This window comes from Sceloporus occidentalis, unplaced genomic scaffold (genome assembly GCF_023333645.1).
Source record: "Sceloporus occidentalis isolate IW3139 unplaced genomic scaffold, rSceOcc1.0.p SCAF_4, whole genome shotgun sequence".
NCBI classification, from domain to species: domain Eukaryota; kingdom Metazoa; phylum Chordata; class Lepidosauria; order Squamata; family Phrynosomatidae; genus Sceloporus; species Sceloporus occidentalis.
Genome location: NW_028316984.1, coordinates 82,079,119 through 82,103,590, shown reverse-complemented (window position 1 = coordinate 82,103,590; position 24,472 = coordinate 82,079,119). Strand labels below are relative to the sequence as shown.

The 24,472-nt window shown below is 42.9% G+C and overlaps 2 protein-coding genes across 4 annotated transcripts; one reads left to right on the top strand and one right to left on the bottom strand.

Annotated features, from left to right (window-relative positions):
• Nucleotides 1–1,065: 1,065 nt before the first annotated feature.
• On the top strand, nt 1,066–22,548 carry RPS6KB2 (ribosomal protein S6 kinase B2). 3 transcript variants are annotated; one of them, XM_089520572.1, is made up of 16 exons: nt 1,066–1,183; nt 2,055–2,089; nt 5,876–5,999; nt 9,645–9,713; nt 10,077–10,224; nt 10,348–10,405; nt 12,722–12,822; nt 12,944–13,034; nt 13,160–13,250; nt 13,930–14,037; nt 15,596–15,658; nt 16,843–16,920; nt 17,774–17,881; nt 18,744–18,856; nt 19,285–19,556; nt 22,120–22,548. In XM_089520572.1, the coding sequence occupies exons 1-15, from the start codon at nt 1,094–1,096 to the stop codon at nt 19,448–19,450; spliced, it is 1,443 nt and encodes a 480-aa protein (XP_089376698.1). In that variant the 5' UTR covers nt 1,066–1,093; the 3' UTR covers nt 19,451–19,556; nt 22,120–22,548. The 3 variants fall into 3 exon arrangements, with proteins under 3 accessions (XP_089376698.1, XP_089376699.1, XP_089376701.1); XM_089520573.1 differs by lacking the exon at nt 22,120–22,548 and having other exon boundaries at nt 1,066–1,180; nt 19,285–19,450; XM_089520575.1 differs by lacking the exons at nt 1,066–1,183; nt 22,120–22,548 and adding an exon at nt 1,292–1,360 and having other exon boundaries at nt 19,285–19,450.
• On the bottom strand, nt 18,887–21,163 carry PTPRCAP (protein tyrosine phosphatase receptor type C associated protein; the record flags this gene model as incomplete). The annotated part of the gene is made up of 1 exon (XM_089523064.1): nt 18,887–21,163. A coding segment is annotated over one exon (645 nt), but the record flags the coding sequence as incomplete, so codon positions are not given.
• Nucleotides 22,549–24,472: the final 1,924 nt, after the last annotated feature.

The following is a 24,472-nucleotide window of genomic DNA, read 5'->3' as shown; positions in this document are numbered from 1 at the left end:
GCAACATATTTCTTTGTCTTCTTCCACATTCTAAGCAGGACTGGGCTTGTCCACAGTGCTTTGAGTGCCACTATTGAGACTACTAAAAACAAAAAATAAAAAAGAATAATACACAATAATATAAATATATCATTGTAATAATTATAATGTAATAATATAAATGTAATAATTTGATACTGTAGTAATTTAATTCTGTTTTAATAGAACACTTTTCTGGTTTTGATTGTACTGTTTTGAATCTCGTAGCCGCTCTGAGTCCCAATTTTGGGGGAAAGGCGGGATATAAATAAATATAATAATAATAATAATAAATATTGTAATACTATAATACTAATAATAAAAATTATAATGTTAACTAATATTACTATTATAATATTAATATTAAATAATAATAAATGTATTAAATATTAGTATTATAACACTGATAATAAATAACAATGATAATAATAATTTAGTCTCGGATAATATAAATATTATTGTATTAATATTAAATAATAATAATTCAATATTAAATAATATTAATATGATACTAATATTAAATTGTATTATTATAAAATTAAATAGCATTGTTAAATATTATTATAATATTGATATTTAATAATAAAAATATTATGTTAAATATTATTATATTGATGTTTAACATTTATTATAATGTTAAATAGTATATTTATAAAATTAATATTAAATAATAGTAAAATTATATTAATGTTACTTTTATAATAATGATGTTTAATAATAATAATAAACATAATGTTAAATAATATTTTATAATATTAATATTAAATAATAATAGTAAATACAATGTTAAATAATATTAATTTATAATAGTAATATTAAATAATAATAAATAATAATAAATATGATAATGTTAAATAATATTAATATCTTATTCAATTGTAATAGCAGTCGTAGTAGGTGATGCTTCCAGGCCGAGTCAGGGGCGGGCCATCATCATCCGCCTGGGGGGCCTTAGGCAGCTTGTCTAAAATGGCGGCGGCTGGGGCGTGTGGGCGTGGCCTGGGGCGATGACGTGAGGCGCGGAGGCGTGGCCATGGAGGTCTCCCCTGCGGGGGTTGAGTGGGGCGCCCTTGCCATGGCCGGCGTCTTCGACATCGACCTGGAGACTGAGGAGGGGAGCGACGGGGAGGAGCCTGACTTGGGGCCCCCGGCGGCGGCGGCGGCGGTGAGGCGGCGGAAGGAGGGCAGGAGAGGGCGCCCTGGTGTCTGTCTCCCTCACAGTCTGAGGCGCCCCCTTTCCTTGGGAGGCAGCCCCCCCGCAGTGTTGCCAGTGTGGTGACTTTCACACGAAAACGGGGACTTTTCAGAGCCTTTGGTGTGATTTTGGGGGTTGGTTTTAATGGTCATTTTGAGAGTTGAAATAAGTATTTGGTGAGATCTTGGGGGGGGGGGGAATTTGGTGAGCTTTGGCCAAACGTTTGGGGAATGATCTTCGAGGCTTGTTGGCAACACTGCCCCACAGGGACCCAGGAGGAGGAAGGGTCCCAGGGAAGGAAGGAAGGAAGGGGGTGGCAGCAGGGGTCTCCTCGCCCTGGGAGCCCCCTCCTTTTCCTCCCCACCTTCCCCTGATACTCCTGGCCTCTCCTCTCCTCCCTTTCCTTTCATCAGTCTTTTTAGCATCAATCTTTTTTAATGTAGTTGTGATTTAATTGTTATTTTAAGGTGGGGGGGAGGGAGGGGAGACAGACCTTGATGTTATAGATTATTGATTATTGAATTTTCCCTACTTTTTTATTTTTAAGACATATATTATCATGCATAACAAACACACAATCATAAGCAGCAAACAGACAGAGAAACATATATACAAACAAATAAACAACAAAATAATAGATATACATACACACTGTGAACTATGATATTGATTATTGATTGTTTTAACCCATTTGAATTGGGTTAATATTATGTACTATTATTTTATTATATATATTGAACTGTTTTACTGTAAGCTGCCTAGTCGGAGTAGGCGGGGTGTAAATAAAAATTAGTAGTACAAGTAGTAGTAGTATTAATTTTCCTCTCAAACTCTCTTCCAGGATGTGGACCCAGACTTTCACTGCAGTGGCCTCGAGTGAGTACCAGGTAGTTCACACACATAACACACACACACCCTAAAAATAGCAGGATGGACAGAGGTCCTCCTCACAGCCAAGGAGGAGGACCAGGCACCCCCAAAATGGAGGACCCTTCAGGAAAATGGAATTCCTCCTGGACACCAGGTGGAAAGGGAGGACAGGTAAAAGGCACCGTGAAATGTAGGACAGTTAGTGAAATGTAGGCCATGTAAGGAAAATGGACGGCACTACGGAATAAAAGCTAAAAGCACATAAATAATAATATGTAATAATAATAAATATTATAATATTCATCTCAAATAATAAAATTATAATATTAAATAATAAAAATTAATCCTTAGGACTGGAGTGCAGCTTTGGTGCGGCTTCCGTACTCTTAGTACACATGCATCATTTAAACAGCATACCTCCAAAGTGACCTGAAGCAGCTTTATTTTGGCCTGTCTGTATGGGGCCTATATTACCTTGGCTTGGCCATTTTATGTAAGAAACCCCAGCGAATACCAAGAACCCACATATTATATATGTATGTAAATTGTGGTTGAACAACTCCATATATGGCATCTCCATGTGCTTTCTGGGCTATGTAGGATTCCTTCATGTTAACTTCATATGAGGAGGATTTCTTCATAGAATCATAGGCCTGTTACAGACGGGCCTTAAAGTACGTGCTGAGCACGTACTAGGGTTAGGAAGAGGCGGTGCTTCCGCACCCCACAACCCTAGTACGTGCTCAGCACGTACAAAATGGCGGCGGCCATTCCACACGGCCGCCGCCATGACTACGTCACAACCGCGCCGCCTCCAAACGAGGCGGCGCGGTTGTTATGTAGTGGGGCAGTGCGAGGGCGCTTAGTGCGTCCTTTCCATGGCCCTGGAAGGAGCTCCGTTTTGGAGCTCCTTCCAGGTTTGCGTCACTGGGTGCAGCCTTTAGATGGCTGCACCCAGCGACGCAGAGGAGAAAGGGGCCAAGTAGCCCCTTTCTCCTCCGCCCCGCCACCGCGGGGTGTCCTTGGGGCTTGAAGCCCCAAGGACACCCCTTTCCAGGCCTCGGGGAAACGGCCTTTTGCCGCTTCCCCGCGGCCTGGAAAGCGGCAGATTGGGGCCTCAGCGGCTGCTGCTCTAGCCACTGAGGCCCCGATCCGGCGGGGAAAGGGGTGGGTGCAGGCAGCCGCTTTTTGGCTGTCTGTAACGCGCCATAGAGTTGGAAGAGACCGCACAGGCCATCCAGTCCAACCCCCTGCCATGCAGGAAATCCAATCAAAGCATCCCCAATAGATGGCCATCTAGCCTCTGCTTAAAGACCTCCAAGGAAGGAGACTCCACTACACTCCGAGGAAGGAGTGTGTTCCACTGTCGAACAGCCCTTACTGTCAGGGAGTTCCTCCTAATGTTGAGCTGGAATCTCTTTTCCTGCAGCTTGCATCCATTGCTCCGTGTTCTAGTCTCTAGCAGCAGAAAACAAGCCTGCTCCCTCCTCAATATGACATCCCTTCAAATATTTAAACAGGGCTATCATATCACCTCTTAACCTTCTCTTCTCCAGGCTAAACATCCCCAGCTCCCTGAGTCATTCTTCATAGGGCAAGGTTTCCAGACCTTTCACCATTTTAGTCGCCCTCCTTTGGACACGCTCCAGTTTCTCAATGTCCTTTTTGAATTGTGGTGCCCAGAACTGGACACAATCTTCCAGGTGGGGCCTGACCAAAGCAGAATAGAGTGGCACTATTACTTCTCTCGATCTAGACACTATACTTTTATTGATGCAGCCTAAAATTGCATTGGCCTTTTTAGCTGCCGCATCGCACTGTTGACTCATGTTCAACTGTGGTCTTGAAGAATCTTGAACAGCAATTTGTTACACTGGATTAGGATGATCATATGATACCAAAATTTGCGGGCAGGGGGATTCTGTAATGTCCATACAAGCTTGTAATACAGTTTTATAAGTACAGTTAGCCTTCCACATTTGTGAATTTGACTTTTGTAGATTTGATTATTTGATTAATATGTTTATCCTAGGAATTGCTAGGTCCCCCAGAGAAATTCTGCAGGAAGCTGACCACAGAGTTGCATGGGAGGATCTAGAGATTCCTAAAGAAAACAATTCTCTAGGCATTTGTAGGGCCTCCAGCATGATTCTCTGGTCAAATCCTGGCAAATGTTGACCACAGAGTTGCACTGGAGGATTTGGAGATTCCTAGAGAGGTGTTCTCTTAGCTAAAAAGAATCGTAGTTTTTTATTTGCATTTTTCCACATTCATGGGGCCATTCACCCTAACCTCAGCAAATGTGGAGGGACCACTGTACAGTTGGCTGTTTTGCAAGTAATTCTCATTGCTTTTTGTGTTCTGTCAGTTTTATTCTGTTGCTCTGTTATTTGGGATACTGCAATTGAGGTGGGTGCTGACTTTCTTGGGTACTTTGAATTTTCTGTCAGGAGAGTTTTGCTGCATTCCCTGCTGCACATGAGCTTTCTAGCTGAGTACTAGTCAGGGCAGTTAAAGAAGTATCATACTACTTTAACTGTGCAGTGGAAATATCCTTTCAGCTCCTGCACTCAGATGCACCCTTCCCCCCATTCCTCTAGTAGCAAAACATATTGTATGTATACAGTGCTGTCACTGTGACACGATAGCACTGTATATTATTGCAAAATCAGAATGATGGCTCAGCATTGTGAAAGAAAGAAGGCAAAAGAGGGATGGAATGGGGGGGGAGGCATAGGGTGATTAGAAGCATCATCATTGCTTGGCTGTGTTGTTTACTAAGGCTCATATATTTTATTTGTTTGTGTATTCAATATCCCACCTTTCTTCCAGTGTGAGACCCATGGCATTTTACAAACTAGGTTAAAACAAAATACAGAATTTGGCAAGGACATAGTGGGTTTTATTTGTGTCAGTAACCACTGTATGAAGAATTCAAAGATATAGCTGTGTTAGTATGTAGAATCAGTATGAAGAGAGATCTTGTAGCACCTTTGAGACTAACTGAAAGAAAGAAGTTGACAGTATGAGCTTTCATAGACTTCAGTCTACTTCCTCCAAATGCATCTGAGGAAGTAGACTGAAGTCTATAAAGGTTCATGCTGCCAACTTCTTTCTTTCAGTTAGTCTCAAAGGTGCTACAAGATCTCTCTACACACTGTAGAAAGACTTTGTGAAAACACTGAACTAGTGTAGCTTACCTTTTTTGTATTTTTTCCTGCCACCTAAGCCTTATCTGCCCTGTTCTAATTCCATGTTGTTTTTAATTATATTCACATTAACAAATAGGCCTAGGATACTGATATGAAATGGATTCAGAACATGCCTGGTCAAACCCAGGACTCCAATGATACTGGAGCCCCCCTGGGGTAGTTGCATTCATTGTATGTATGTGGGTACTTCTTGTCTATTAGAGTGCCATGGGAGTAGTGGGCTTCTTTTAAAATTCTGAACAAAATGTCTTGCATTTAAGATACTTAACTGAAGAAAGTTCATAGAAGTAAAACTTCATATCAGCATATTCTCCCCATAGTACCAGGCACCTCATCACACAGTGTTCAGAAGGTGCTCCATGCCGTGGAGAGGCTTTTCAGGGGTTAGTAGGGTCTAGGAAGAGGGAGAAGTTAGGAAATTTTCTTTCCACAAACTTCCTTAGCTTAACATGGTTTAGGTGCTCCCATACCATAGCTGTTTGCTATCTATCTCCTGTCCTTCTAAAACCTCAGAGTCCTCCTTCTGGGGATACCTTGGCTGGTGCCCTCCTCAACTGTCCTGTTTTCTTCTTTCCTTCAGATTGGTGCCAGGACATTATGAAGAAATTGAAATCTCAGAGAACATTGTTAACAATGGTCCAGAGCACATCGGGCCCCACTGCTTTGAGCTGCTGCGTGTTTTGGGCAAGGGTGGCTATGGCAAGGTGAGGAATGGCCTATGTGTGTAGGGGGAGGGGTATGTGGGCCAGGGAGACCAGAATTGAAATTTTACTACTTTAAAGGTGTCCATGGTGCTCAGGAGACCATTACTGTTCAGTATGTACAGTTCTGGGCCTCTTTAAAGCTTTCTTAGGGCAGTGGACTAAGAAGATAAAGGAACTCAGGCCCCATTCTCACTGAAGAAATAACCTAGTGTGGGAACCGGGTTATTTCCCTGGAATGCTACAATCGAATCTCTCAGTGGCATTTATTGCCAGGATTGATTCTATCCATGGCATTGATTTGTCACGATCTTGGCATTTTACCCTGGGATTTTCGTTCACATTTGGCAATGGAGTAAAATGCCACAATCTGGCATAAGGGGGGGAGCAGGAAGGGTAGGAAGAGTGGAGGTGGCTGAGGGAGAGGAAGAGGAGGAAGGAGAAGGGCGGAGGGGGCGAACACAGGCAAGATCAAGGTGACAGTGGAGGAAGTAAGAGGAGGAGGAAGCAGAACGACAGAGGGGACGAACGTAGGCAAGATCAGGGTGACAAAGGAGGCAGGAAGAGGAGGAAGGAGAAGGACAGAGGGCGCAGGCAAGATCGGGGTGACAGAGGAGGGAGGAAGAGGAGGAAGCAGAAAGACAGAGGGGGTGAATGCAGGCAAGATCGGGGGGTGGCAAACGAAAATGGCTGGAGGGAGGCAAGAATGGGGGTGGCTGAGGGAGAGGACGAGGAAGGAAGGAATAGGATGGGAACGATTTTCAAGTTCCTATTGGGAGAAAACCAGTTCTTTTGAAAAGAACCGCAAGAAAATCCATGGCAAAAAGCCCCAGGTTAAGGGGGATTTACACTTTGCGCTCCCCAAATCGGGTAAGAAAACCCTGGTGCAAGTATGAACGACCCCCCTGATTCGGGTCAGGAAACTCTGGTGCAAGTATGAACGACCCTCATTTAAATCGGATTGGAGCCCAGGTTAAAATGCAGTGTGAATGGGCCCTAAGATGCCAGATTTTCTGGAGACTTTTTAGCTCATCTCATTCACAGAAGACTACTTCTCAGTTAAGAAGTAACCCTGTGTTTTTGGTCTATATAACTTCAGGCTGCATAAGGAGGTTCTCATATTGATTTTCATATTATTCTTACATGAATAAACATTTGTCTTCATTCCTGGTAGAAAGCTAGGGTAGACTCCTCCCATGAATTCCCCCCTCTCAAGCTGTTTTTGCAGCCCAAGAAGCTCTCCAGAGTTCTTTGTTGGTTCCCCCCACTCCCCAAAAAAAGAATTAGGTGGAAAAGGGGACTTTCCATTCCTTGAACATTCCCAGAGTGTTTGGTTTTCTGTTTTTTTAGGATCACAGCCCTCCTGAAACCCATCTTAAAATAACCTTTCTACATCCATTAATTACTGATTTAGTTATCTTCAAGTGCCTAGTGAAACCTGTGGAGGTTACCAGAAGCTGAAAATTGGAGTGTGTTTGTGGCATATAGACGTGCGTTCAGTTAGGTTCCCCATTCTATAGCGCAGACATGTTTGTCACCTTAGCAAAGAGCAAGCCAGAACACTCTGTCAAACAACAGGTTAACCAGTACCACCAGTACAGAGGCTTCCAGTTACCACCTTCTGCTTTGGTGACACAGATTCTCCAGGTTTAAGAAAGAGGTGGGGCAGATAAAACAGAAAAGAAGAAAAAGTAGAGAATTTGGTGTTTTTGACTTATGCAATACTAATTAAAACATAGATTGGCTGTGCTACTGTGATGAAGAACTATATTCTATTTCCATTCATTCTAGAAAGGCAGAAGGGCTGATGAATTATCTTATGCTTACAGTGAAAATTTTGCCACCAGCTTTGCAGATCATTTTTTTCTTTTTTGGTTTAAACGAATCTTTATGTGTTTACAGATCTCAATTTAATCTTGGTATTTAAGGACCCAGAGGTTGATGTGGAAAGTACACTGAAGGCAATGATAACCACCAGTTGTAGCTTACTTCACTGTAAAAACTAGTTGGAGAAGCTCAGCCTTTAACTTGATAGGATTATGTGTGCATAATTGAGGAAGGGTGTTGGCCCAGATACCTTAAAGCAGCAGCCATTTGATCTTTACTTCAGCCACCAAACCTGGGTGTGGGTAATGACTGGATGATCCTGTTACCATCCTGTTTTCAAACTTTACTTTTAGAGAAAGCAAGCATCCTGCAGTTGCAGGCATGCCTGGGATATTTTTGAGCTTCTGGATCTCTGCTAATGCAGATTTCATCAAGGACATAGCATTCAGTCTTGACTTTGCAACTTTGGCTAGAATTTTTCCACTTAAAAATCAGTAGGAGTGTTAGTACACAGATTATCTTCTTCAATCTTTTAGACAGAGTCTAAAAGATCTAACAAGATAATCTGGGTTCAAACATAGTGTCAGTGCTGATGTGGCAGCAGAAGAGTTGTAGGTAGGAATGTTCTTTAGTGGTACTGCTACAATTAAGGGCATTCGAGAAAATGACCCAAAGCCCAGTACTTCACACACACACACACACCCTGCTGAAGTCTCCTGTGGTGTTCCATTTCCTCCTCTTTCCTCCCTGCATTAGAATTCTGCACTAAATTCTCAGAGATATAGTGTGGTATCATTGATCTGTCGATGACATTTAATTCTAGCCCTCTTTCATGTTCTGTAGCCTCTCTGCTTACTTGGTATCTGACTGTTTGAGGACTGGCTGTGAGCAACTGGAGAGAAGCTGAATCTAGACATAACAGAGGCCCCCTTCAAATGCTGACCTACAACTCTTTTGTGAAATATGCAGATTAATAGCTCCCAATGGTTACAATCTTCTCACAGATTGATTGAATCCTGCAATATGGGATTCCATTTTGTTGAAGCAAATCTTGCATTGAAAGGCTTGCAAGGGCAAGGGAACTGTGATTGGGAAGTTGACAAGATTGGTGGCTATAGTTTATTATCTAAGTATTCTGTGGATGCTTGACAAGATTACCCTTCTTCTACCATTTCTCCAAGAATTATCTAATACCTCTTGAATATCATTAGATGCACACACTGGGGTAACTTTGGGCACAAAATAAACAGGTTCTAATCTCTTTAGATTAGATGTCATATAGGCCTGTTACAGACTGCCAAAATAAAGCTGCTTCAGGTCTCTTTGGAGGTATGCTATTTAAATGATGCATGGGTCCTAAGAGTCCGGAGGTTGCGCCAAAGCCACACTCCATTCCTAAGCACTGGAGTGCAGCTTTGGTGCAGCTTCCGGATTCTTAGGGTGCATGCATCATTTAAACAGCATACCTCCAAAGAGTCCCGAAGCAGCTTTATTTTGGCAGTCTGTAACAGGCCATAGATTCATTCTGGATTGGTTTCAGCACATTTTATGATGGGACCTCTATGTTCTCCATGGCAGTCTGCATCAGATGTTGAAGGGATGAAGGTTGGAAAGACTACATGTATGACAGGGGTCTTCAGGTGTACCAGTACCTAGCTTCCATGACAGAAAACAGTCCTTTATTATTTTAGTTGCTGTGTTGAAGAGGAGTGCTGCTACTCTGTGCCACTGATTCTATGCCAGAAAATGGATTTATTATGACCATTCCACAAAACTTGTCATGTGTCCTGGTCTCACTGCCTGCTTTGGTTTCCATTGTAGGTATTCCAGGTACGGAAGGTGCAGGGCACAAATGCTGGGAAAATCTTTGCCATGAAAGTATTGAAGAAGGTGAGCTGTGTGTCCCATTGCTGGTCATGTGCCTTGTTACATATCTCATCTTGAATATCTCTGATTTCATTGGTACAGGGTAGTCCTCACTGATGCAGATTAGTGGAACATCACGTTATTCTTTTGTTCACACTTGCTATGGTTAACTGTTGATATGATGGCCAACCTTCTGGTGAGAAGCTTCTCCATACAGCTGCTCCTCATATGGCAAATTAATCACTGTGGATATCCTCAAAGCCTTAACATCATGGTAGAACCAGCCAGGGTTTCTAGTCGACTGCCATAGCCTTTGAAAGCCCTGGCTGTGAATAGATTATTTAGTGAGACTTTGTTGACCTTAATTTCTTCTCGTGTCTCCTGTAGGCCAAGATTGCCTGTAATGCCAAGGACACAGCCCACACAAAGGCTGAGAGAAACATCCTGGAGGCCATCAAACACCCATTCATTGTGGACCTCATCTATGCCTTCCAGACTGGTGGCAAGCTCTACCTCATCCTGGAATGCCTCAGTGGTATAGTTTCAACATACAGCCTGGAATTTCGGGCTTTTTTCATTCCTTGTAGATTTTTGAGAGTAGGATGACACACTGCTTTCAAAGCAAGCTGATGGTTTCTCTTTCTTTTGTGTTTCCTAGGCGGGGAACTTTTCATGCAGCTGGAGCGAGAAGGCATCTTCTTGGAGGATACAGCTTGGTCAGTGAAAATGCTGGCATAGCCTGAATTGGGATAGCCAGGAGAACTGAACCTAGCTGTAGGCATTCTCTCTAGTTTCTTGCACTGGCCAGAGCTGGGAAAGATAGTAATAAAGGCAGCAAAGAAATATTAACAGTGTCTCCATATGTTAGACATGAATACCTTGTCCACCTCCTTGTAAGTAGATCCTTAAATGCCAATTGTACCATCTCTTTGTAGAGTTTGAATTCATAGCTTTGCTGATATAAACAGTTCTCAAAACTGTTTGAAAATCATAACCACAATCCACAGTAGTAGTAGTAGTAGTAATAATAATAATAATAGTAAAGATTTATTTCTAGTCCACCCAATCATGAAGAATCCGGGCAGGTTACAACAGTAAAATACATCAAGTTACAATAGAGTTTTAAAAAAATGGATGCAGTAGCAGCCAGTCTTCTAGATGAAGGGGGTTCACTGACTCAAACTCATTGAGTAAAGAGTGGACCCTCTTAGATGTGAGAATTCTGTTCATAGAATCTAGTTTGTCCCTCCCATAAAAGATAGGAAGGTAAACCTAGGGTGGGTGTGTTCATCTTTTCATCTGATGTGGTTTACCTGTTTAAACTATCTAGATGGCTTTACTGCTTTAAAGCCAATCAGTGTGAAGCCGAATCTGTTCTTATCTGAACTGAGAGGGTAGAAGATAATTCTGCACTTTATCTGGCCAATGGATATTTCAAAGGATGCTGTTAATCTTGCCTTTGTTCCATTGCTGTTGTACACACAGTCTTATATGTATTTATTTAGAAATCAATCCCACTAGATTTACTGGAGTTTGCTTTCAATTGTGTGTTCAGGGTTATTGCCTCAATTCCATTTTGGTTTTCCTTATATTATCCTGTAGAGCATATTGTTAAATATATTATGTTGGCTCATTTAGGCACTGTTATTGACTGAACATCCATAACGAGTTGCATGCTATGTGATTTCATGTGTGCTTGAATTTCTTCCTAAAGAACCTTCTTAAGCAAATTGTATGAGTTGCTTCTTTATGGATTCATCTCAGAGCTTTAAAAAGTGGCCATACTGCCTGGAGAATACTGGGAATTGTTAAGAAAGAAAAGGAACTTTGCTACATTTTTGTTCATGATGTTCAGTGTCTTGTATCCCAATGGGAGGACCAAATCTGGACAGGACAATGGTTTTGTGCTATTACCGACTACATTTGGCCTTATTTAGATGATTACAGGCCATTGAATATTAACTGTGCTATAGGATAGAAATGCTGCTATGAGGAAATTGTAATGCAGCTGTGGGCAAAGTGCAGGCCATAGGTTGCAAAATGTAGACCTTGAAGCCCCCCAAAATCCCTAGTCCCCTAAAAAAAAGTTTTAAAATGTTTATTTTTGGGGCTGATTTTTGCACCCCAAACCATGTTTTACACTGTGAGCTTAGCAAACTGGTACTGATGCAAGAGAAGGTCAAAAGCAGTAACCAAGCAGGGGAGGGAAGAAGAGCAAGCATGCCCTAATAAGGCAGCTCTGCCACTGTTGTTGACCGATGAAAGTGGGTCATTGTATTTGTGTACAGGGGCGTGTTGCCACTCCTCCCTTGGGCCTGATAGGGAAGGGTGCCAAATCTCACAAATGCATATAGTTGTTCTCATCCTGATGATTCTACTGTAGAGTACCCAGAAATATGATTGGTGCTGAAAGTGGGAAGGCATTAGGTGATACCGGATATACTAGTGTGATGTTCAGATGGCTAAAAATGTTTATCTGTGTCTTCGAGGCACAATTAGATTAAATTCAGAAGGGATTCAAAGGAACTCTGGTTGAAGCATGAGAAGTGAGAAAGGTTACCCCTTTTTTGGATGTCAGTTCCCAGAATCTCCCAACCACCATGGGCAGTGGCTGGGGTGTTAAGGAACACTGTCAAGCCCTGAAAAGCATATGTGGCTGGCTTTGTCCTTACTGGTTTGAATTTCTGTAATCGTCACAGGCTTTCCTCTTTCCAAAGTAGGAAGTAACTGAATTACCTGCACCAAACAGGCAGTCACACCTATATCTAAAGTTAAGAGATTTCATTGTTCTGGTTCCTCTCCTGAACTGGGGCCTTCATTTCCATAGATGGGTTTCTTCAGATTGTTTTATATTCCCAGGCCCTTTTTGATGGAGGCCCTTTTTCTTCCATTTAGCCTGCATTGCATGTTACTGGGGTCCTGAAATATCAGCTCTTCAAAATACAGGATTGCAAGTACTTTCTGCACTACGTAGGTTACTTATGTCCACTCTGTTGACAAAATACTTTCCCCTCTCATCCCCATTCTTCCAGTTTCTATCTGGGCGAGATCATTCTGGCACTTGGCCACCTCCACTCTAATGGCATCATCTACCGAGATCTCAAGCCGGAGAACATAATGTTAAACAGCCAAGGTATGAAAGCCCAATTTGCAAAGGGTAATGGGAGAAATTCAGTTGTGTGTGGTCCTTTCTCCCTTGTGTAACAAGCCAAGGCAGCAACAGGATCTCATCTTTCTTGTTTTTTGTTTTACAGGGCATATTAAGCTGACGGACTTTGGTCTCTGCAAGGAGTCTATTCATGATGGAGCTGTCACCCACACCTTTTGTGGCACCATAGAGTACATGTACATGTCATGGGCTCCCAAATATCTTGGGAAATCCCCACTAGTTCTGTTTTTCTTGGTGTTTGGTGGAGAATATCTGTGAATTGATAGTTACCCCTTCTTCTATCTGCCTCCCTTAAATCTAGGGCCCCAGAGATACTGATGCGAAGTGGTCACAACCGGGCTGTGGACTGGTGGAGCCTTGGTACTTTGATGTATGACATGCTCACTGGCTCGGCAAGTTTCACTCATGTTGTGTTTGAAGGCAGGGAGGGAAGCAACAGGATGGCAGGAATGAAGCTGCACAGTGCTGGGCATAAATGAGGGACTGTAGACCACCAGCTCTCATTGGATCAGTGAGGCAGCTGTTGGAAAGAGTTTTGTATGTGGGCCATCCTACTGTTGTTGCAAGGAAGTAGAATTAGTGTGGTCTTAGCATCCTAATCAAGAGCCTGTACAGTTTCTGAACAAAAGCAACATCTTGCTGCTTGATCTGTCAAAAAAGTTTGATACGTTTCTCTAAAAGCAGTTTTTTGGCTGTTACTTCCTTGATCATATGAGTTAATCGGATCTTGGAAAAGTCATCTTTTTGGAATACAGCCTGGCCTGATTATAGGAACTCTACTGCATAGTCCAAAACATTAACTTTTCCAAGCTTGGGCTTTATTGTGTCTGTCCCTGGCCCCAGCAAAACCCATTGGCTTCACACATACTCCCTGGGGGCTATAGTTACATTCCGGTGTCAGTTTTGCCACCTAGTTACTTCTACACCATTTCCCTTACACTGGAGGGTCCCTCACACTGACACCCCCCCCACACACACACACACACAAGACCATCTCCAGTTGTGGATGTTTCCAAGCAAAATCTTCTTTTCTCTGAGTCTATCTTGAACCTCTGTGTCCTGGTCTTGCAGCCTCCATTTACAGCTGAAAACCGCAAGAAAACGATGGACAAAATCCTGAAGGGGAAGCTGGTGTTTCCACCCTACTTGACTCCAGATGCTCGTGATCTGCTTAAGAAGGTATGATACTGTCTGTTGCTTGCTTGTGCCAGGCAAATGTGGATTTTGCTTTTTTAATTTTATTCATAACCCTTGCCCCAGTGCACCTTACTTTATCTATAAAGCCACAGGTGGGCAGACTTTGTACAGCCTCAGGTAAAGTCTTGGTAAACACTCAGTTCACAGACATTCTGTGTAACCTGTCTTGCTCAAATGTTCCTAAATGGTCTCTTTTTATGACAAAATGTATGGCATTTGGGACCTCATAACAGAGGGATAAGATGTCTGTTTATAAAGCAGAGAGTTGATAAGTTGCTTTTTGGGGGTTCCATCTCCCATGATTCCTTGGTTCACATGGTGGGATTCTAGGAGTTGCAGTCCAACCAAATAACTGTTCCAAGCCCTGAGGTCACACCAAACTAGAGGCAAGAGTTTCTAAGCTCAGTACAAGGTCAGTAACCTCTCACCATGCCCTGTTTTGAATCTAAGAAGGGCTCTCCAGAGTACACATGATCCTAAGCTACAACCTTCATCTTCTCTTTTCCAGTATCCTTTGGCACATGAATTGCCCTTTCTTTCCAGTTTTGGCCCAAGCTTGTGGGTTGCACAACACTGTATAGCAGATATTCCTCTTCCTCTTGAGCCTGGAAGTTGTGAAAGAATCCTGTTGTTTTTCTTTCTCCTTCCTCTATCCACTTGTTTCTATGATTTCTGTTGCAGCCACCTCTTCCCTTCCCATCTATCGCACCTCCTCCCTCTCGAGCATCTCTTAGCTTTAGGAAAAAGTGGCTACTTTACTGTGGGTGTTTTATGCTGGAGTACTATGTGAAGCATTGCTGAAAGAGGCTTCCAGTATCTTCTTGCACATCTGCCATCACTGCCCCACTGTCCACCCTCAGTCTGATGGCACCAAGGTCCACCTCCACAGCCAAACGGTGGTCAGGAGGGATCCAGGCACCATACAGCTCTGGTTGCATAGCTAGGAAAAAAAGAAGCAGGCTTCATTCTCCTGAACCAAGGTGGAGGACTGAGAAGAACTTTTTGGATGCTGTTCCTTTCTCCCATTAGATGGTGCCCAAATGCTTCAGGATCTCTTCAGCTACAGATTGATCATAGAGTGGAGGGTATCCTGGTGCTGTCAAAGGGTAGTGATGCAACTCTGTAAAAGAGAAGCCCACACTACCAGTGTAAATATACTAAGAGTGTTGTTCTCCACCAGACTACCTGTATGATATTTGTCATTTACTGTACACACTGGCACCACACCACATGTGGGCACACTTACCCTCACCTCCTTCATTCAGCTTGGCCTGTGGTGGGAGCTTGTCTCCACCGTTAGAGTGGAAAGTGGTCATTGCATGTTGCTCATGGATTTGTGGGTGCCTATATATATACAAAGGTTTACTGAGAGGTCCAGGCTAGTCGTACATTGGATAACCCTGGACAAATTATAATCAATTTTATGATGATGTGGTCAGATGTAGTTTGGTTCTGAGTCTCAGCTACCTGAAGAGTCTGATTCTGTTTTTTAGGCTCCCCCAAGGCAACATTTCCTCACTATGTTCTTTCCTTTTCCCAGTTCCTCAAAAGGAATCCCAGTCAGAGAATTGGTGGTGGACCAGGTGATGCTGAAGATGTTCAGGTAAAGTGGAAGTGAGAGTTGAGGAGGGACAACAAGATTTGCTCTTGAGGAATACTGTTCAAATGAAGTAGAATAAAAGTCCAACCATGTCCAGGTGAATGTGTTTCCTGCTGCTACAGGAACTGAACAACATTTAGAATTCTGAATTTCAGTTCACTTTTTTGAAAAGCATGTTTCTAGTTTTCATGGCTGTAGAGCTGGTTTTATGCAAACAACACTAGGTGACTTTTTTAATGGTATGTGTCTAGACCTTACAGCAGTTGTTCATGATCATTTCACAGCAGCATATTTCTATACCAGTATATGATACTCATCTTCTTTAGTCTTCCATCTAATCTGTAATCTGAGGAATCAGCAATCTGAGGTCACTCAGGAGAAAGCTACACACTCAGAACAAGCACACAATGAAACTCTATGAAATGTTCTTCTCCTTGTCATAGTCCTTTTCCACCAGCAAAAGAGTTTTGTACATTAGGGAAACATCTAATCCAGTATCACTGTGCTTGAAATGATACAGTCAGTATTGGTGGGGTGGAGCAGACCCAAGTCTGGCGGGAAGGAGCAGCCCGAGTCCACTCTGGGCAGAATGGGGTTGGGACGACACCAACCACATGGCCTGCTTCCAAAGTAAGCCACAGCCAATGGCCCCAGCTCCTTTTTTTTCCAGTCTAAAGGACCGGAGTGCGGCATTGGAACAGCTTTAAGACACCTTGGAGGCATGTGTCGTTTGAACGCCACACCTCCAAAGTGGCTGGAAGCTGCTTCTTTTGGCCCATCTGTTCCAGGCCATTGTCTGAAATGTGCAGGTAGGCCTTGATTCTGTACTAGAAAAAGGTTAATTTGTCTTTGGCCAAAAAACTGCTAATAAAATTGTCTTTGGAATAAGACAACCTTCCTCTTGGTGCTCCGGTACCTGAGTAATAATGGTAGATTCCATTAGTGCTGCAGCCTTTCATGTTTGTTTGGCTGCTCCACTTGCCAAGCAACAAAGGAGCTATAGAGGAGCAAAGCTGAATTTTACTTTTCCAAATTTCTGGAGTATTGTTTCTCCACATGGAAATATATAGGTGTGTCCACCATCTTACAGAACTTTAAGGATAAATGAAGTTAGGTAAAGACTGCTATGCACTTCATGAACTATGGTTTGTTCTGGATAGCTCTGATTTATCTCTTTTCCTTTTCAGAGACATCCATTCTTCCGACAAATTAACTGGGATGACTTGCTGGCCAGGAGAATTGACCCACCCTTCCGTCCATCCCTGGTACTGTCACCACCCTTACTCTTCCTTTTCAACCTGTCTTTACAGTATTGTGTATTCCATCCCAGCTGTTGACCATATAGGACTTTCTGATTCTTTTAATCTTGTTCTCAATTTAGAAAATTATGGTTTATGAAAGAAAGCTGAGTTGAAACAGAATTGCATTTTGCTCCACCTCCATGTTACCCAAAAGACATTAAGTAATTCTACCTGCTCTGTTTTAAGGCTTTGTTTTCTGCTTCTTTCGCTCCCCTGCTCCTTCAAGTTATACTTATTTAGGTGTTGTGCTAATTTCCTACAAAAAGTACCAAAAAGTGGAGGAAGCGAAGAGTGGAAAAATTAATAGAAGTTTGTAAATAGCTATGGCTATTAAAGCATTTTCAAGCAACAGATTTTTCACCCCCTTCTTTATTTTGCTTACCATGTTTCATGCTGTCTGCTGCCCCTTATTTCTCATTGCCTTCCTGTATGATAATCTTTTCATAAGATAATTTCAATTGGGCTTTGTGAATTTTGTCCTCCAGTTTCTACCCAATTGCCTAACTTTGATAATGGTGTAACTTGTTTCACCATGCATGGCCATTGCCAGTAGTTATTAAATTGTGCAACAATTTCCAGATCACCCATAATGAGATGGTGAAAAGGTAAGAGTCTACATGGAATGATCTTGAAGGTATTACTCAAGGGAGTGCTGCAAACTGGAATCGTGGAGGTATCTCTACATCCCTGATGTGTCTGCTCCATTTGCCTGTTCACCCTATAGGACACAACAATGGTTCCCTCCTCTGCCTTGAAAAAAATGCAGGTCCACTTTCTCACTTCATACTGATTTCCTTTTTCTCCTCTCCATCCACAGCAATCAGATGATGATGTCAGTCAGTTTGACACCCGCTTCACCCGGCAGACTCCTGTGGATAGTCCTGACGATGGATCCCTCAGTGAGAGTGCCAATCAGGCCTTCTTGGTAAGAAGTGCTCATAGGAGCTACCCTGACAAGGAAAAGTGGTGTGAGGTGGCAGCAGCAGAGACCTCCTTACCCTCATGGTGTAAAGCAGAGATGGGGAACCTATTTAAGTTGAAGGACTGAATGTTTTTATAGCAGACTTTCCAGTGACTGTTTGCCAGCAATGGACAATACCATGGCAAAAATGGGTGGGATCATAGAAATGCATTCTGCCTGGAAGGCTGTTGATGATATATGCTTAATCTGAGGTTATGTGAGTGTATGTTCTTTTCCGGAGGTTGATAAAACGGTATTGAAACCTTGGTTTTCAAACAGTGGAGCTGATTGCTGCCATCATTACTGGCTGGGCTGAGGGAGTGAGGGACAGGTTGAAGAGGTGCATGGACAGGTCCCTCTGCCCCTCATGCTCTTCCAACTGGAGGAGAGAAGGACAGAAATCTACAGTCCTGTCCATATGATGTGAGCTCCTGCAGATTTGAAATACATTTGAAAATTAAGCTTGGAAAGACATTTAGACCCAATTGGAGGCTCTTTTCAAACTTAAGGGCATCTTTTTACAGCCATAGCACACAAAAAGGAAAGATCAAGCCATTGCTTCCACTGGTACAATCTCAAAGACCCACCCCCTTCAGTTAGGATTGGGAGGGATGGAAAGCCTTTTTAAAAAACATGATTATCTTGCAGGCATAGTTACATTGCTGGTGACCTGCTCCACATGATGGATCTCGATAGTGCTTCCCTACTCTCATGTAAAAGGCTGTAGTGTAAAGGGCTGCCTCTAACTAAGACAAGACAAGAATTAAAGATTTAAAGCAGTCATGGCCGAGGACATAGCAATGTTGACCTGGTCTTTCTCCTTCAGGGATTTACCTATGTAGCCCCATCAGTGTTGGAAAGCATCAAGGAAGGTTTCTCCTTTCAGCCCAAGCTGCGATCACCACGGCGCCTCAATAGCAGCCCTCGCACACCTGTCAGGTAATGCCCATGTGAAGGAGAGTCAGGAGATACGTTCATTGAGCCATGTTTATTAAGGGATTGGTACTTGGCAGGGTGAAAGCAGCAGCAGTTATAGTAGTAGTAAAATTTTATTTGGTCATTGACCAATACAAAAATTGACAATATAACAATTACACAGTACAGTTATTTAAAAATTGTCTATACAATTTCAGATACAATTTCAAATCAGTTGTAAACATTTCAGCTTTCATCAGCAACCAGTTGGGGGCAGCAGTTATATCTTTGCTTATCAAAAGAAGTGCTGCATCTGGAAACCCATCTCCAAGCAATTTCCTATGCAATTGGCTGTTCTTTCTGGGCTATCAAAGAGGGGCAGGATGGGGAAGTGCATATGCATCTAAGTGAATCATTGTCTTAACTCCAGATCACTTTTTTCTTTTTGGTAGTCCATTAAAGTTCTCACCATTTGAGGCCTTCAAGCCAAGCACAGCAGTAGAACTGATGGAGCTGTCGACACCTCCTCTTGTGCCTGTGCCAGAAGTCACTGCCCCACTACCCATCAAAACACCTTCTGGCAGCAAGAAAAAGAAAGGTCGAGGGCGGGCACGGTAGCTGGCACAGCAAACAGATCATTGGACAGACAGACTGCCTGCCTGCCTGGCAGAGTGGAACTTTCTCCTTGCATAGGATGGGCTATACTCCTGTGTCACAGCAAGGTGTATGTTGTGATGAAAAGCACATTTTCTCCCACCCATCCCACACTACTAGGGGGTCACCCTCCATCCTAGCTGCAACGGTCTGTGTGGCTTTGGTACTTACCCATGTGTTGATGATCCCTATACCAGGGGCTTCCAATTCAGTATATGGCAAATCATGATGGGAATAGAGGGAGCTACATAAAGGAGGATAGCAGTAGACTGCTGTCCTTCCAAGAATGTGACTTGGGCTAGAGAGGTCTTAGCTCTGGTAGTCACAGCAAGGGCATAAAGTCTCATTTCCCTCACTGCTATTGTATCTGTGCCAGTTCAGGGCTTAATAACTTGTCCAGCAATGAGAGCAACTTTGGCTAAAAAGAATCAAAATGGTTCCTTATGGTTAGACCCTCTCTTGATGGGCAACAGCGTGTTTTTGCTTGTCTTAATTTTTCCAGCATCCACCCAAGTGCCAAAAAGGACTTGTTCTTTCTGTTACATCTCCCGGTTGCAAGATCCTGCAACCTAGGCCCCTACCTGTTTGGCCTTCTCTCTTCACAGCCTCAGCCTGAATGAATCCTAACTTGTTACAGAGAGGATCATGGTTGGGCTCATGCCCAGAGGATGGGCAGCATGTCGCACATCTTCAACTGTGAAGTGCATGGAACATGCAAAAACAAAGTAGCACAATTCCAGTGAGAGAGCTGCTGCATCTGGTCATGTGCTGAATGCATCCACCATCTCATCAATGGAGGAAGCTGTTGAAATACAGTCCTTACCCCTCTGCTTTACTGTAATGGAGCAAAAGCAACAACAAGGAAACAGGCTGCCATTTCTTTTAAGACATGGTAAACAAGCAAGTGCAGTGCTACAGACAAGTGGGAAGGAAGCAGGCCAAGCGGGGAGAGCAGCCCTGTCAGTTGAGCACAAGTTGATTCCGTAGTCTTCTGTGTGGGAGAGTCCAGTTTTGTCCTCCTTCTGGCTGTATCTAGAGAGCTGTGACATGTGCCTGCTTGCCACTGTCCTCCCAAGTTGCTGTTCCTGAGAAGGAATGCAGATCGCTAAGCAGGGTTTCTGCTCTACCCTCTGCGGCCTTGGAGGCCTTGTCTTCTTCCTCCTCTTCCGAGGGCTCCAGCTCTACTCTCTTTTCAAGTGGCTCAGGTGTGGTACTCTTGTTAAACATCTCCTGCCTTTCTTCCTCGCCTTCATTTCCTGCCTGCTGGAAGAGCAGCTCTGTCTGCTGCTCCTCCTCCGCATCATCACTCTGGCACTCCCCAAGTTCCTCATCACTTTGCTCCTCATCCTGGTAGCCACGAGACAGCTCTTCACTGTGTATCTGCCCCCAAAAGTTCTGCCAGCGGAGGACTAGCCTCCTCATCAGGTGCTGGGGGTGATACCTTCCCTCAGACTTGAGGCTCAGGTGCCGCCATGCTAGAAACAGCAGGATGAGAAGGAGCAAGAGCGTGAAGACCAGAAGACCCACAACGACATCATCCCTCTTGTTGCCAACGCCACCTCTCTGTGAAGCCACGCTGAGGACCTCCCCAGGAATTACCAGGAACACAACCAAGACAGCATGGGTGAAACTGAGCCTCTGCAGAAAGACAGGAACCAGGATGAATTGCTGTCCTGCAAGTCAGGGCTGTTTGCTCACCTTTTTTACTTTTGGAACAGTTGCTATTTTAGCTGTGTGAGTGTGTGGATCATGAATTTCGGCTCTGTGGACCAGTATTACCTAGTGTTAATTGCTCTCTGCTAACAAATGGCAAAAAGACAGAATAGCAAGGCTTTGGGATTGCTTAGAAGCAGTCTTCAAAGAAACAGCCGTTTAGTCTCTTGCAACATAAAAAAGAGGAAAGGCAGGGTATGAAATGGAATGTGGCAGCGCCTTTGGACTTACTGGTTTTTATTTTAGCATGAGCTTTTGTGGATTTAAACCCACTTCAGATGCAGTAGAGTGATATAAAAGCCTCAGGTATAAAGCATATTTATACAGTTGTGTGAATGGGATAGAATATAATAGGACCCAGAAAGATGCAAATCATGTCTCTTGCCCTAAATTTTCAAAGGGCTGGGCAAGGTGATACAAGTCTTTCAGATCTTTACAGTGGTCAATTACTGTGAATTTGTGAAAGTGACAAATGTGCTTACCAAAAGTCTGTTTTCCTGGGTTCGAAACACCTTGGCCAGCCCTTTGTAAATCTGGTTTTTACCTGTTCACCACCTAGCCACTGAGATTAGGCAGGGCTGCACTTGTACAGATTTGTACAAAATAGCAATGAATGAAATGTTTAATGTTTTGCTCTTTCCAAGATTTTATTGAGTGCTGCAACAGATCTGAGCTTTGCAGCATCACTACAAACCATCATGTCTGTGAATTGTGATAACTGAAGAGGACAGTGTCTCCTGACACAAACTTCTGCTTTCTGGTTGTATCCCATAATGGACAATGTTCCACATGTAGTCTGCACTTTAAAAAACAAACAAATTGTGTGCCAAGAAAAGTTAATTCTATGATGATAAATTATGGAGACAAAAAATATGTGCTTAATTCTTATTTTTATGTGATTTTTGTATCTGTTTTGTTAGTTCTGGGGAGGAACATGGTGCTCAATAGAGCCTTAAAGTCTCACCTCTGGCCACGAAAAGTGTTCTTTACTACTGCACTGGTTCCTGAGAACACAGCAAGCATGATCTGTCTGCTTTCTCCCCATTATGGATGTAAAGGGATGCAAAAACGTATGATCTTTTAAAGAATAAAAACCAATATTCTCAGGAAACTGCATTCTGTGTGGAAAGTCACAGTCTAGGTTTTCTGTCCTCTCCGTGAATACCAAATTTTGTTTCAACAGACAGGGAGCCCTTTTGGGAATGCTTTTTTCTTTTTCTGATACATCAAGCAACAAGAAAGAACTGTTTGTGCAGGGACTGTCTCTTTCCATGCTCCTTCAGCTGGATGTACAGGGAAATATTGCTTGGATAATCTCACTGCTTCTCCCAGGCAGAGGGGCTTTTTCATATTACACAGTTATACTGCCATGGTACCATTTTAACTACCATGGCAACATCCTATGGGATCCTGGCATTTGAAGTTGAGGGAATGACCTTTATAATGCTCCTCAACATACTGCCAATCCCAGAATTCCATAGAATGTTGCCATGGTTGCTGGAGTGCTGTCAAAGTCCTACAATGGTGTAGTGTGAAAGTGCCCCAGATGTGGAATTATATACAGGAAGAAGAATGGTACTATACTGTTCTACTGAAATCGAGGTGCAGAGACCATCATGGCATCATTCAGTGCTGCTCAATCATGACATGGAAACATGCTTACCCTAGCATTAAAGAAAGACAGTGGACATGGATCCCCTTTGGGTTTATCCTTTGATACTGTCTTTTCCATGTATCTTCCTTATGCAGTGACTACTGTATTGAGTAGCAGCAGTGAAAGCAAAATTCTGCATTGGAAGGTAGCTAGGAATATTAGTAAAAAGCTTGCATAAAGGTGCTCAAAATCTATCTGGAAGCTGTACAAATTGTTCTGTAGCTAACCCTTAGTTGCCATACATTGTGACACATAATTACTTCCCCTTGCCTTGGCAAGATACTATTTTTTCACTCATTCTGAAGAAAGCATTGACTTTTGAGCTGTTGAAGGACCTCAAAGCTTACTCGTTTCCTGTGTTTTTCCACAGCAGAAAACTATGAAGAAAAAATTGCTGTGGTGTGTTAGGTTCCCCACATTAGCAAATGAGGGATTACTTTTTTGTAAGGCCCAAAGGCCCAGTGAGTAGCTGGATTTTTTTGTTGCCCAGTTCCACACCTTGTTAGCAGGCTAGAAACTCTGTGAAGGCAGTTAATTGTACAAGACATAGGAGTTTATCACACGGAGGGCAAATTGGTAAAATCCCGTGCAGAAACGGGATTTTAAAATCAGGGTGTTGTTTGTCAGATGCATTGGTGTGAAAGAGAAATAACACGGGAATAATCTGAACAGAAACCTCCTTTGTACTTTCGGAATTTAGTGAAAGTAAAAAGGAGCTGGTTTTGACCACTTTGCGTTCGGGTTATTTTTGCGTTATTTCTCTTTCATGCAAACATCGTCTGAAAAACAACCTTCAAATGCAGGTTGTTTTCAGTTTAAATTTAGTGTCTGCATGGGATTCGTACCACGTGACAAACTCCAATGTCTCTTCTCCCCTCAAAGTGCATCTAAGGATGTCCAGTCTCTGGCACATTTGCTGCACTATGAAGGCTACGGACTTGAAGGTTACATTGGTTATCTCCCCTGCTCCTCCTTGCCTTGCAATAGCTTTTTCTGCCAAAGGTGACTTTTTTCCTTCGCTTTTACAACTTATTAGTCTTAGGAATCCACTGTGCACTTAGCAGCTTGGGGGTCAGCTGCTCTCCGTGCTTTAGGACACAGCCACATGAACAAGCTGGTTTGACTGGTTCAAATAGGCAAACATAAATGCTACATGATCTATTTTACTTTGCCTTTAGGACTCTGATCAGGTTTTATGCATGGACATTATCAGTTCCCACAAGTAATTAAGGATGAAAGCTTTTGACACCTTCTCGGGTAAGGTACATTTCTTACCTTTGTTAAGGAGGATGGCATCTAGTGGCAAGACTTACCTCCTTACAAAAGTAAGCAGTGATGTATTTTTAAAAAAGAGGATGTGTGAAGAAAGATGTGTACAGAAATGGGCTCTGCTACATATATAACTCAGGTGACAGCCTACTATATTAAAATTCAGGCCAAATTGTTACAAATACCAGGGAGCCCTGGTGGCGCAGTGGTTAAATGCCTGTACTGCAGCCATTCACTCAAAACCACAAGGTTGCGAGTTCAAGACCAGCAAAAGGGCCCAAGCTCGACTCAGGCTTGCATCCTTCCGAGGTCGCTAAAATGAGTACCCAGACTGTTGGGGGCAAATTAGC